This window comes from Cariama cristata, unplaced genomic scaffold (assembly GCF_000690535.1).
Source record: "Cariama cristata isolate BGI_N322 unplaced genomic scaffold, ASM69053v1 scaffold44310, whole genome shotgun sequence".
Classification (NCBI taxonomy): domain Eukaryota; kingdom Metazoa; phylum Chordata; class Aves; order Cariamiformes; family Cariamidae; genus Cariama; species Cariama cristata.
Window position 1 is genome coordinate 1 of NW_009594939.1, and position 10,933 is coordinate 10,933.

Genomic DNA, 10,933 nt, shown 5'->3' on the forward strand with positions numbered 1-10,933 from the left:
GGCTCTCCGTCCCTCGGAGCCCGCTCAGCGGCCGCAGCGGGACCCAGGCGGGGACAAGGGGACAATCCCCAGGGCACTGTGGGGCCGAAACAACCCGGGGACGAGACTGCCTGTCTCGGGCCAAACTTGGAAGAGGAAGGGCCAAAACGGAGGGAGCGTGAAGACGGTCACCAGCCAAGGGCCTGTGGATCCCCCGCACCACAGAGGGTGACAATAAAGGGGCTCGGTCTCCACCGGCCTTTAGGCTCTCACCAGTATTACGCTTAGCCACATCTACCAACAGGCTGCCTGGCATACAGAGAGAGGAGGAAGCTAAGTAAAAAGTGATGCTTGCCAGCTCTGTGTATCCTCCACCACCGGTGTGCTAGAAGAAATCCTTACCCTCGAGTGAACATTTGGAAATTTAGTGATATTATTCTTCTTTAGGGCTAAACAGAAGAAAAAACAAAACAAAACAAAACAAAAACACAAAATGATGGTTAAGTAAAAAATGGGATGGAAAATGAAGAGCAAGTCAACTCAGCGTTCAAAACTCCCAGGCAAGTTAGCCAAGAGAGCGAGAGGGGTAAGGCCGAGGCGACGAGAGGAGGTTAGACGGAGGACAGGAAAAGACAGGAGGGCCCCCCTCGCCTCTCGCTAACCAAATTCCAAGCTGCTTTGAAGATTGGCTCCAGGAAGATAATACAGCAATTAACTCGAAAGAGCAAATAACCGTTGAGCTGATTACAGTTCGCAATTTTATTAGAAGCAGTCATCAAAAATACATATCGCATAAGTGAAACACTGTTGTCTTCTTAAGCCGCCGGGTCCTTAATTCAAGACAACAGTGTTAACAGACATGCTGGGTTAAGCACACCCTTCTCACACTTTACACCACACGATGTAAACCGCTCAGTTCCATGTCAAGCTTTCCATCGTCGCAATTTCTGCGGTTCTGGTGCGTAGCTAAGTGTGTCCCCAGCTCCGCTCCTTCCCTCTCCCCCCCGGTTCGGGCACTGGTGCCGCCGCCGAGCCCAACCCCGGCACCGCACAAAGTCCAAGTGACTTGGAACTGGTTAGTGCTCAGTAAACCGCTCTGATTTCATTTAGACAGAGTTGGCATGGAACTGAAAAAAGTTAAAGATGGATGTGACCGAATGAGAAGAGAGTTTATGCCGTTCATTTCAACCCGTATTTCACATGCAGACAAAACATGCAGGTGCTGGTTAAAAAGTCAAAAAGAGAAGGCTCCTCGCAGAGGACGTAGGTTATTACAGACAACCCTTCCAAGCCAGAAAGCAAACCCCAAGAAAGTCCCCCCTAGGTCATGCAGCCCGTAATTTTGCTTTGGCATACAGCTGATGTGTCACATGCATTTTACCCAGGCAGGCTGGCATACAGGGAAGGAGCTGCAGGCCAGAAGAGATGCCATAGAAAAGCCACGGGAACTGTCACTTTTTGACTGCCTTTGATCTCCTAAGTCTTGCGAACCGGAGAAAACCTGCACCAAATCTGCCGTGACTTCCACCGCTTGCTGTTCTATGGCATGTGTCAGGAGGGCGAGGGATGCCTTTGAAACGCAAGGATGGCCAAAAGCATCCAGGGCAAAGTCGATGGGATGGAATCAAAAGTTACTGAAACACGAGACCATGCAACAGAGGTGACATAAATACAACTTCAGGTGGACGCTGGACATGACTAGACACTCAACATTCACGTGATCCTGGCTGAGAGCCGTACAAATGGAGAAGTGTCAAAAATCTACAGCAACCTTTCTTTTTTCTAAGAGCATCAGATGTGAAAGAGGAATAGTTTAGTAATGGAATTCCTCAGTGAGAACAGGTTCGCAGAAAAACCGAGAGCCCCGCTTGGCGGTTCGAGCGGTAAAGGGCACGGTCTTCAGCACTGCATGGGAATAACAGCCAAACAGACAAACAGAGCCGTGAGAAGCGGATCGATCGCATTAGTACAGTGTTAGCGCTCGGTTACGGACACCCAGGGACGGTTTCACGTGTTCCAACCAGCTGTCTTAACAGCCCTGCACTTCCGCAGGCTTTGGCAACAAGGCAGCTCCAAGTCTTTGAGTAAGTATTTCTTACATTACATCATTTTCAATGGGTTTGAGAGACTATTGCTAAACGTGCTCCAGAGAAGGGTGTGTTATTAGACAGCGCTCTGCTCCGGACCAGCAGAGCTTTCCTGTGCATCTGATGAAGCACTATCCAATTTAAAATGACACTTTCCATCATTTCCCTACCATTGACAGAGATCTCACGGGCCGTATTTAAGTGACCTCGGTCCTACCTGACTTTCTGCGCCTACCCTTTGTTATTACATAGCTTGAGGCGCTCAGAGACACCCCCATAATGGGAAAAACTAGGCACAGGATCATAGGAAATGTTTCACTGGAGTCTGGCACTCCCTCCACCGGACTGCCTTTTGCATGTGGATGCTCTTCTGCCACACAATCGGTTTCTCCCACAGAGCAGGAGAACCATTTCACCAACTAAACAAGCTTCCAGGAGTCTGAAGGAGTCGTAGAAGCAGTAACAGATTAGATATTACAGCGACTCTGCCCTTTGAAATAAAGAATGTTACCTTAGGAAGCTATTAATCAAGGTTAAAGAGAGTTGTGAAAGCTTCAAGCATTTCAGCCCCTGTCATCTAGTTGGGCAAAAATTCCCTTGCTTTCCTTAGTGAGCAGTTAAACAGCTCTCCTGCCTTCCCGCAGGAAAAACTCAGGTGAAAAACATTCAGGAGCAGTAGCCAAGGAAATCCTGCCCAAAGACCTTTTTCTGAGCTTCTGTGCAATGGAAACAAATCACTGTAAAGCTATCAAAGTGTTAAAATCGTCTTCCTTCCACACCACAGGTGAAGAACGTGCAGTAAAATCCAAGTACTGCAATCAGAGCAGCTGTATAGGCTAAAAATTATTTGACTCCTGAGCAAAATGCCGTTTAGAAGGCGGCTCTTTTTATCAGCAAATATTTGCACCAAAGTCCTGACCGTGTTTGGCTCCGACAGCAGGTTCTGTGCCTCCCCCTCTAGCCCTAGGTCGGGATCAGCGCACACTTTGCCTACCAATCTGAGAAGCAGTAACACCAGAAGCAGTTGAGGGTCATAAATCATTCAGATTTGGCTAAATGATTTGCTGTAACTGTGCAATAATGTGGTGCAATTACTGTTAGTACATTTTAATGAAAATATAGCCTCTTAATAATGTTAAACATCAGTCATTCATTCCATTTATGGGGAAAAAAAGGTTTCTGGGAAAGATCTGCATGGCATGCATATTCCCACCGGAGCATCTGCTGAGGTCAGGCACTGAGCCGGCTACTCTAAAGATCAGAGAACGATTACGTCCCCACATGCTGAAAGAGAAGAACTAAGAAACTGAGCGGGTGTCCAGGGTCTGCGCATGCAGCGCTGGCCGCAGACGCGTAAGGGTGGGTTACTGGGGTCTGTCTGTTATAGACCATCAGCAAAAGTTTCTATACTTGATTCACATCATATCAACAGTGTCCTAAGCTGTGCTCGAGTAATGCTTGTTTATGAAGTACCCAAAGCACCTACGATAGCTACTGGGCAGGTACGCATTTCTATCCTTTGTGAAAGGGCCTCTGAGATTACGAACAGAAGGCGCTTACCTGTTATAATATCTTCAATAGCACCATCCTTCCCTTCGTACACATGCCTGTTATCCTTGACTTGCCGCCGTCTGAGCTCTGCAATCAGCTCTTGCTGCTGTCTCTTTGTTTTATGTGAAGGAGACTGAAAGCAAAGAAGAGAGGATTTGTAAGGACTGACCCCCAGCTATCCCGTTTCTCTCTTCCTGAACGTGAAACACCAGGTGATCCCACCGGTAGCATCCAGCAAACACGAACTGCTAGTTTTCTGCCCAATTTTGCAAGACCGGGAAAACACACGTGTGCAGTTAGCTCACGTCCCATGGAGAGGACGGGCAGAGTCACAACTGAACCTGGCTGCCAAGCTGCTTTTCTTTCTTACGTTTGTAATCTGCTTCCAAGCCTTCTCATCGCTTGGAACTGGCGCTCCAAGCTCTTACCTCTGAAAAGCATTAGGGGAAGAAGGAGAACAGGCTTTCCTTCGAGGGAGAAAGCTTGGCTGGGATGAAAGATCCCAACACCAGCTGCAGGAAGCAGCACCAGCTGACAAAGTGGCTTTTTACAGCCATGGGAACCTTCCCCCAGCAAATCTGAAGTGTTACATCAGAAAAAAATAAAAAACACGTCAGGGAAATACCTATAAAACAGTAACATGGGGCTCGGTCCCGCTGCCATGCTCCGAGAGGGAAGGATCTGGGGAGGATCGTTCCTTGTCCCTGTAAGCGCCGGGAAGCTCTGCACACTGAACACCGGCAGGGTTTTAACAGATGCAAGGCCAGAGGAGAACAAAGTTTAGCTAATGGCAACGCGGAGGAGATGACTTTCTGTCTATTCGGTTTTTCTTGATTTTGTGGACTTCAAAAGCAGCGGAACCGTACACCAGAACTCTTTCAGCTTGTTTCAGTTCTCTCCACGTAAGGAGAAAACATCCACACACTCTATTTCTAGGCAACTGTAAGTTGGGTAACTAAATTTCTTGAGGTTTCTGAACTATCAGGAAAAACACACAAACATGATGGCTCCTGCCTGCAAGACATATCTGTTTCATACCTTTTGGTCCTGTTGCTCCATCAGTGCTTCTTGCTCCATAAGTTTTTCCATTAAGGCCTGCTCTTGCTTTTTTCTCAACTCATTCTCTTCTTCTGCTTGCTATTTATCACAAAAAACACAGGTTATAGCTTCCAACTGCTATAGGGAACCTAAGTATTACAAATGAGTAACGCTATCACTTGCTACCACGGGGCTTTCCAAGGAAGCAAGACTAGGTGTTGCGATTTAGCTGCCTCTGAACGCAGTCTGAAAAAACTGGGCTGGGAGAGACCTTCCTAGGTCGCACAAACCATCCTCTCCCAGTCCCACAAGACACGTATTCAGGGTTAAAGGTGTAAGCTGCAGCCACCCAGACATTCAATTTCTGAGGGTTCCTCCAGCCTCTCAGACAGCCGTGTTGTCTTTGAGCCCTGAAAATCATCCCCAAACCGCTGTTTGTGCTGCCCCGGGCTGCTGTTGCCGTGCTGTCGGGGACAGCTCGCTTTGCGTGGGAGCTAGAGGGAGCACCAGCTCTTACTGGGAGCCCCAAGCCACGCGGGTACCCAACTGGGCTCTGAAGGACAGAAGAGAAGAGGAGAGTGCGCCCGTTTACCTTGTAGGCCTTCACAAACCGGACAAACACTGGGAAAAAGACTGAGGGGGGTGTCGTCTTGGGATTCTCCCCAAAGTACTTCACAGCATCATCAAAGGCATCCTACAAAAAGCACAGATTTAGTGCACTGAACATATTTCAGGATAAACTCCCCCTCCGTTGCAGCAGTATTCCGTGTAAAGGGTCTACATTTTGTCTGGATGTGAAACCCTTGGCTCAGACCAGCACCTACACCTAGCACTTGAACGCAGGAACAAACGCACAACATTGCTGCTCCTTCTCCTCCCTGCTGTGTATATAAAGCACGTCCTTTGCAGTGACATGCTACTACTCCCTGTGTCACTCACACCCTCTCGCCAAACCCCAAGAATAAAGAAATACCTGGGCTATTTTGGCATCGTCCTGCAGTTTCTTTAGCTTCCCTTCGTTGTTCTGAATGAACTCCTTCAGCATCGTGTTGTGGTCATGCATGGTGTACTCACGCTTCGTCAGATCCAAGCCCCTCTGCAGCTCCTTCACGTCCAAGAGAACATTTTCAAGAGAGACTAGGGAATAAAACAAAAATCTTGCATCGCTCCTGCTGTGTAAGTGCCTGAACCCACAGCCTGGACAATTCCCCACCGAGAACAGCCCCCACAGCCCACGCACGGTGTGCCGTGAAGTGCCTCGCACGGCACGCATGCCACCACCGCTCACCAGGCACAGGAGGGTCACGGTACCTGCGGCAGCCTTCTCCACGTAATGAAGTTCGTTGTAAAAGAGGGATACGTGCTGGTACTTCTCCTTGACCACGTTAGAAATATAGTGCAGCAGAGTCTGCTTTCGGTCGGTTGACTTTGTTTCTAGGAGCTGGGGAGAAAAGGCAAAGAGATTGCTGGGTGGAGGCGCAGCAGGCTCCAAGCAAAGTGACTCAACCAGTGCTTCTCCCTCTGATAGGGATGGCTGTAAAAGCTCATTTCATTCTTTAGCAGGTGGTTTTCAAGCTGTGGTCTGCAGAGCCTCTGAAGACACCTGTCTTCTCCTAAGCAGCCCCCCAAAACATTGACAAGCAAAGCAAACTCATGTCGCCTGGTAGGGAATGCCTTCCCCGCTGCCGCTCTCTGCCTTCACCGGTGGAAAGTACCGACCGAGTCCCCCAGCAGCCACTCGCCGTGTACACAAAATGCACGCCCACCTGGTCCCCACAAGGCACCTCTGGTTTACTTACCAGGTCTAAACTCTGCAGCTTAAATCCATACACAGCTCCTCGTTTACTGCTGTTCATGTAGTTTCCAAGAGCCAAGATTATCTGCCAGGATGAAACATAGCAGAGCACGAATTTTCAGGACAAATACACAGCGCTTTAGAAACCTCTGGCAGGAGAGCTGGTGCGTCAGCATCCATGCACAGTTTCAGGATAGGTAAGGGGACGCACTGGTGAGTGATGGAGCTATTGAACGTATCTAAAATCAGACCTACCTCCAGTATTTTCTTAAGCTTTTGGGATGACTTTATTGAGACAGATGCGGCTATTATTGCGTGAAGTTGCTGCACGTAAACACAGGAAGAGCTTTGGTTAATGCATGTCCAACCCAAGAGTAAAATTAAAATCTAAATACATTCTGAAAAAAAAGGTCTTTGTTTTTCATCCGTACCGTGAACCCTAGGACGAATGGCATCCTGCCCTGACACATCAGGATTTCAAACAACTCGTCTGCATCACAGATTTACCACACTCAGGTGTGGCTGGGTCAAAGTGTATTTACATGTCAATCCTTAAGATGGATCAGGCTGAATGGGACACACTTCAAAGAGCCCACAGACCAGCACTGATTATTAACTTTCCCTGATGATACAAACAACTAGACTTCCCTTTAAATGGGTTTTAAACTTCTACAGGGTAAAGAACTAGGACAGTATGGAACAGTCCAGGGTACAAACAGCACCTGGGGTATTGAAGTCGTTGATATATGAAAATATAGCTTGAAAACCACTTTTTCATTAGTGTAATTGTTTCTTGTTCTGTCTCCATGAGAACTGACAATCACTCCACAACCCTCAAACCATCTCTCTGTCCTAGAAAAATTAAAATCTCTGTAACCTTCACCAACTGGCCCACACCTTCGCATGACTGCAATGCTCCCGGCAACCTGACCTGTGCCGCAGAGCGCAGCTCCCGCGGGGAGCCCGAAGCCCCGGGAAGCCCTGATCCCCGCACAGCCCCACGCATCGTCCCGGCGTCCCCAGGGGCTGCCCCTCACTCACCGGGGTCAGCATCTGGATGCTTTCTGCAAAGTTGCCTATAAACGCCATGATGGTCATCTTCTGCATCAGCCTCTCAATCTTGCTGAACTGCATCATGAACCGGTCTTCGTCGGACAGGTTCTCGATGGGTTTCCTCTCCCGCTCGTAGAGCCGCAGAACTTTCACTTCGTTTTCGGTGGGCAGGAATCGCATGAGGCATTCAACAAAATCCACTGGCAACGTTTTTAGGTCAAACCTGTGTGATAACAAACCAAAAGAAGCAATGTTACAACAAGGTTCTACACAAAATGATGGAAAAGTAGAAGTGAGAAAGCTGCCAAAGGCAGCTCAGCTTCCTACGCTGCTCAGTTACACGTGAGCGTGAGTGAGTAAAGCAACGAGAAACTATGAAGGTATGAAGTTACCCCGGCTCTTGTTGTCCAGGCTGGGGTGGGGGCACAGTCCTGCACGTGAAGCTCAGTGCACAAGATGTGAGCAAGGCTACCGTGCTGACGTGAATGCTGCTGCCGGGCAGCCTGTTTCTGTTTCCAAAGACGTGGTTGTTGCCCCCAACCCTTCCATGGCCACACCTCATTTTCATCAGAGGAGACAGGCGGGGGGGAGCAAATGGCCGTTTTATTTAATTGGGCCAGAGCCCTGTAAAGCCCAACTGTTGAATCCGCCTCAGTCTGCAGCAGGTTTGGGTTGCCCTCCTCACCAGCCCAAAGGTAATGCTTGCACACCCAAATTTTTGAAGATGCTCCTTAACGGAGAAATCATAGAATCATAGACTCATTATGGTTGGAAGAGACCTCAAAGATCATCAAGTCCAACCGTATACCCGATGCCACCATGCCCGCTAAACCCACAAATGGCAGATGTTTGCTGTGGCCACGAGTCCTAAGTGCTTCTGGGTGTATTTGGGATGAGCCCCAAGGAGCGGGTACACCTGCGCTCCATCCCTGGGAGCTGCCGGAGGCGGCAGGCGAGGGTCCCGACCAGCTCGGGGCTGAGATACCAGGGATCTGCCGCCTGCATCGCAGTGGGGGTTGGCACTGCCTGGGGCCATGACATAAACCTAATTCTATGCAAAATCCTTCCAGTGCACTTGGACTAAAGTCGTGCTTTATGGAGCAAACTAAAATAATTGCCTCTTCCCGATACTCTGGCTTTGGAGTGTTCGTTATAACAGAAAGTACTATGCAAACAGAATGAGAGATGCAGTATGCAATGGCATACTGTGGATACACATGAATTAGCTTCTTTAATAAAAGAAGTATTCATTTCTGAAGCCTAAATAGTGATACAGTGACATAAAACTGCAAGTTTTTTATTTTAGTTCAAGGGAATCTGATTTCTGAGAATTCAGAACGGTTCCATCCTTACTCCTGGATTTTCTCCAGATGCAAAAACATTTACGTCAACTGCCAATTCAAAACCATTCCACTTACCAAAAATCACAGTACATCTTAAACATGATTTCTTTGCTGACAAGTGTTTTACTCACACGTGAATAGCTTTGCATATTTCATCTGCCGTCTTTCCAGCTTTTCGTAAAGTAATGGCAAGGTTTTTGGCCCTGTTGGCATCCAGTAACGTGACTTTGTTTGACCCTTTCTGAGTTATCTTTTGCTTGCTTGAAGTAAGATCAATGGCTGGACCTTGAGCTTTTGTTTTGAATATTTCTTCAAATTCATCCACATTTAAATCCTAAAAAGGAAAGAAAACGATTTATCCCTCCCGCAGCAAACACTAAAACCCACGCTGCCTAACGCTGATCCAGAACTGCAGTGCAAACCCTGCCACGCTGCGACCCCAGCAGAGCACTTCGGTCAGGGGCTGCAGGACGTAACCAACATCGCTCCCGAGTACGCCGTGATCAGGAGATCTGGCCTCCAACCCCAGAGCCCCGTACACGTTCAAAAGTTTAGGAAAACATTCATCTTGGCACTCGTGCTTTATCCAGACTTGTGCATCTTCAGGGCGCAGGGAGCACGCCACGCCCTGCGTGCTCAGCTCCGCTCTGCGCTGCTTTAGGCTTCGCTCCCCGGCATCCAGCCCCCACCCAAGCCTAACTCCTACAGACCGGAGCAGCAATTTTAGACTGGGAAAAATGCATCTTCCTCATCTTGGTTGATCTCTTTTAAATAAACGCACACAACAGGTATACATACCTTTTATAATCAGTACTACCAGTTACCATCCCTAATTCTCAACCAAGGCACTCACACTGACCTACTGGGTACCAGGGGCCACAGGATGAGCTATTTGCCAAAATAATTGCTGCGGTCCATCCCTGCTAAGACCGCTATTTACTTGTGTTATGGACAGAAGGTAGCAAGTGGTACTCATACCTCCAGGATCCTTTCGTCATCTATTTCGTTGAAGACCGTCCCATTGATCTGGTTGGGTTTGAGGGCGACCCAGTTGAACACCGGCATGCGGAACTTGGTCTTGATCGGCTTCTTGATTTTCACAGCTAAAGACACCAGAGGAGAGGAAATGACAAATTCCCCAGCTGCTGAAAAACACCTCGCACGCCCAGACTGCACCTTTCGAGTCGGCATTTCAGCACTGGAGGAAGAACTGGCCAGAGCTAAATTGTCACACTGGAAAGCCTGGAAAGATTCTTGCTGCCTCGACAGGCAAACAGCTGTTTCAGGCCCAACTTCTGCAGACCTGGACTAAACGCCAGAGGCTGCGAAGACTTCGCTAAAGGAAATGTGTTATTACTTTATTACTGCACAATGTATGGATTGATTTAAAAGCCCAGGCTATTTTTAAAAAGCTACAGAAAATGGGGAGAGCGGTCGAATTGAACCCTGTCGTGCTGGCTGCAGAGCCCATCCCTGTGTGAGCTGACACACAGCTGGTCTGTGTCACAAAACTCCATGCAGAATAGGTGACAAGAAGGAAAAAACGCCCTTTCCCAAGGTTTTGGGATAGGGAGCGGCCCCTCCCGCTGCCTGCTGCAGCGGGGCACTGCTGCTTCTCACCACGTTTGTCTCTGAAAGCAAAAGGGGGGGTTACAGGAGCTGTAACCCAGCTGCAATAACAGGTTTAATCTTCCTGCGCCGTGCAGAACCGGCAAATGATCTAGCAACTTACACAGAGAAGCTAGGAAAGTGAAGACTGACTTACTCTCATTAATCTGTGAATAGAGTACAAAAAAGCAATACTGGCGCAAGGAAAACACCACTTTTCTATCCCTATCCCCAACGGGTCCGGAAGGTACATGCAGGATTTCTGTCATTCCGTTCTCATTTCTCTGTACCTTGATGTAAACATGAAGCTGTCAGCTGCTACGAAGTCAGGGTGTTCATTAAAGCAATCAGTCAAGGTTTTGCTCCTGAATTACTCAGAAAAGAAACCGTTTCTTTCCAAGCTGCAAACATGCAACAGAAACCCTGGTCCTTCCTCTCCAGTGCTGGACGAGCGAGCCCCTCGGCCGGCCGCGAGGCTC

At 48.4% G+C, this 10,933-nt stretch overlaps 1 protein-coding gene across 1 annotated transcript; it reads right to left on the minus strand.

Moving 5' to 3' along the window:
* Window positions 1–312: 312 nt before the first annotated feature.
* LOC104156608 (formin-like protein 2) lies at window positions 313–9,950 on the minus strand. Its single transcript, XM_009699798.1, has 11 exons — window positions 9,825–9,950; window positions 8,978–9,180; window positions 7,492–7,726; window positions 6,706–6,774; window positions 6,455–6,535; window positions 5,967–6,096; window positions 5,629–5,792; window positions 5,248–5,349; window positions 4,656–4,754; window positions 3,627–3,750; window positions 313–428 (listed from the first exon to the last, which is right to left on the minus strand). The coding sequence occupies exons 1-11, from the start codon at window positions 9,909–9,911 to the stop codon at window positions 313–315; spliced, it is 1,410 nt and encodes a 469-aa protein (XP_009698100.1). The 5' UTR covers window positions 9,912–9,950.
* Window positions 9,951–10,933: the final 983 nt, after the last annotated feature.

Bases quoted from the DNA above. Each gene is read 5' to 3' on its own strand.
- LOC104156608 (XM_009699798.1), bottom strand. From the start codon at position 9,911: ATGCCGGTGTTCAACTGGGTCGCCCTCAAACCCAACCAGATCAATGGG. The intron at 3,751-4,655 runs GTATGAAACAGA...CTTTGCTTTCAG, and splicing joins TGGAGCAACAGGACCAAAAG to TCTCCTTCACATAAAACAAA. The intron at 429-3,626 runs GTAAGCGCCTTC...TCTTCTGTTTAG, and splicing joins TATTGAAGATATTATAACAG to CCCTAAAGAAGAATAATATC.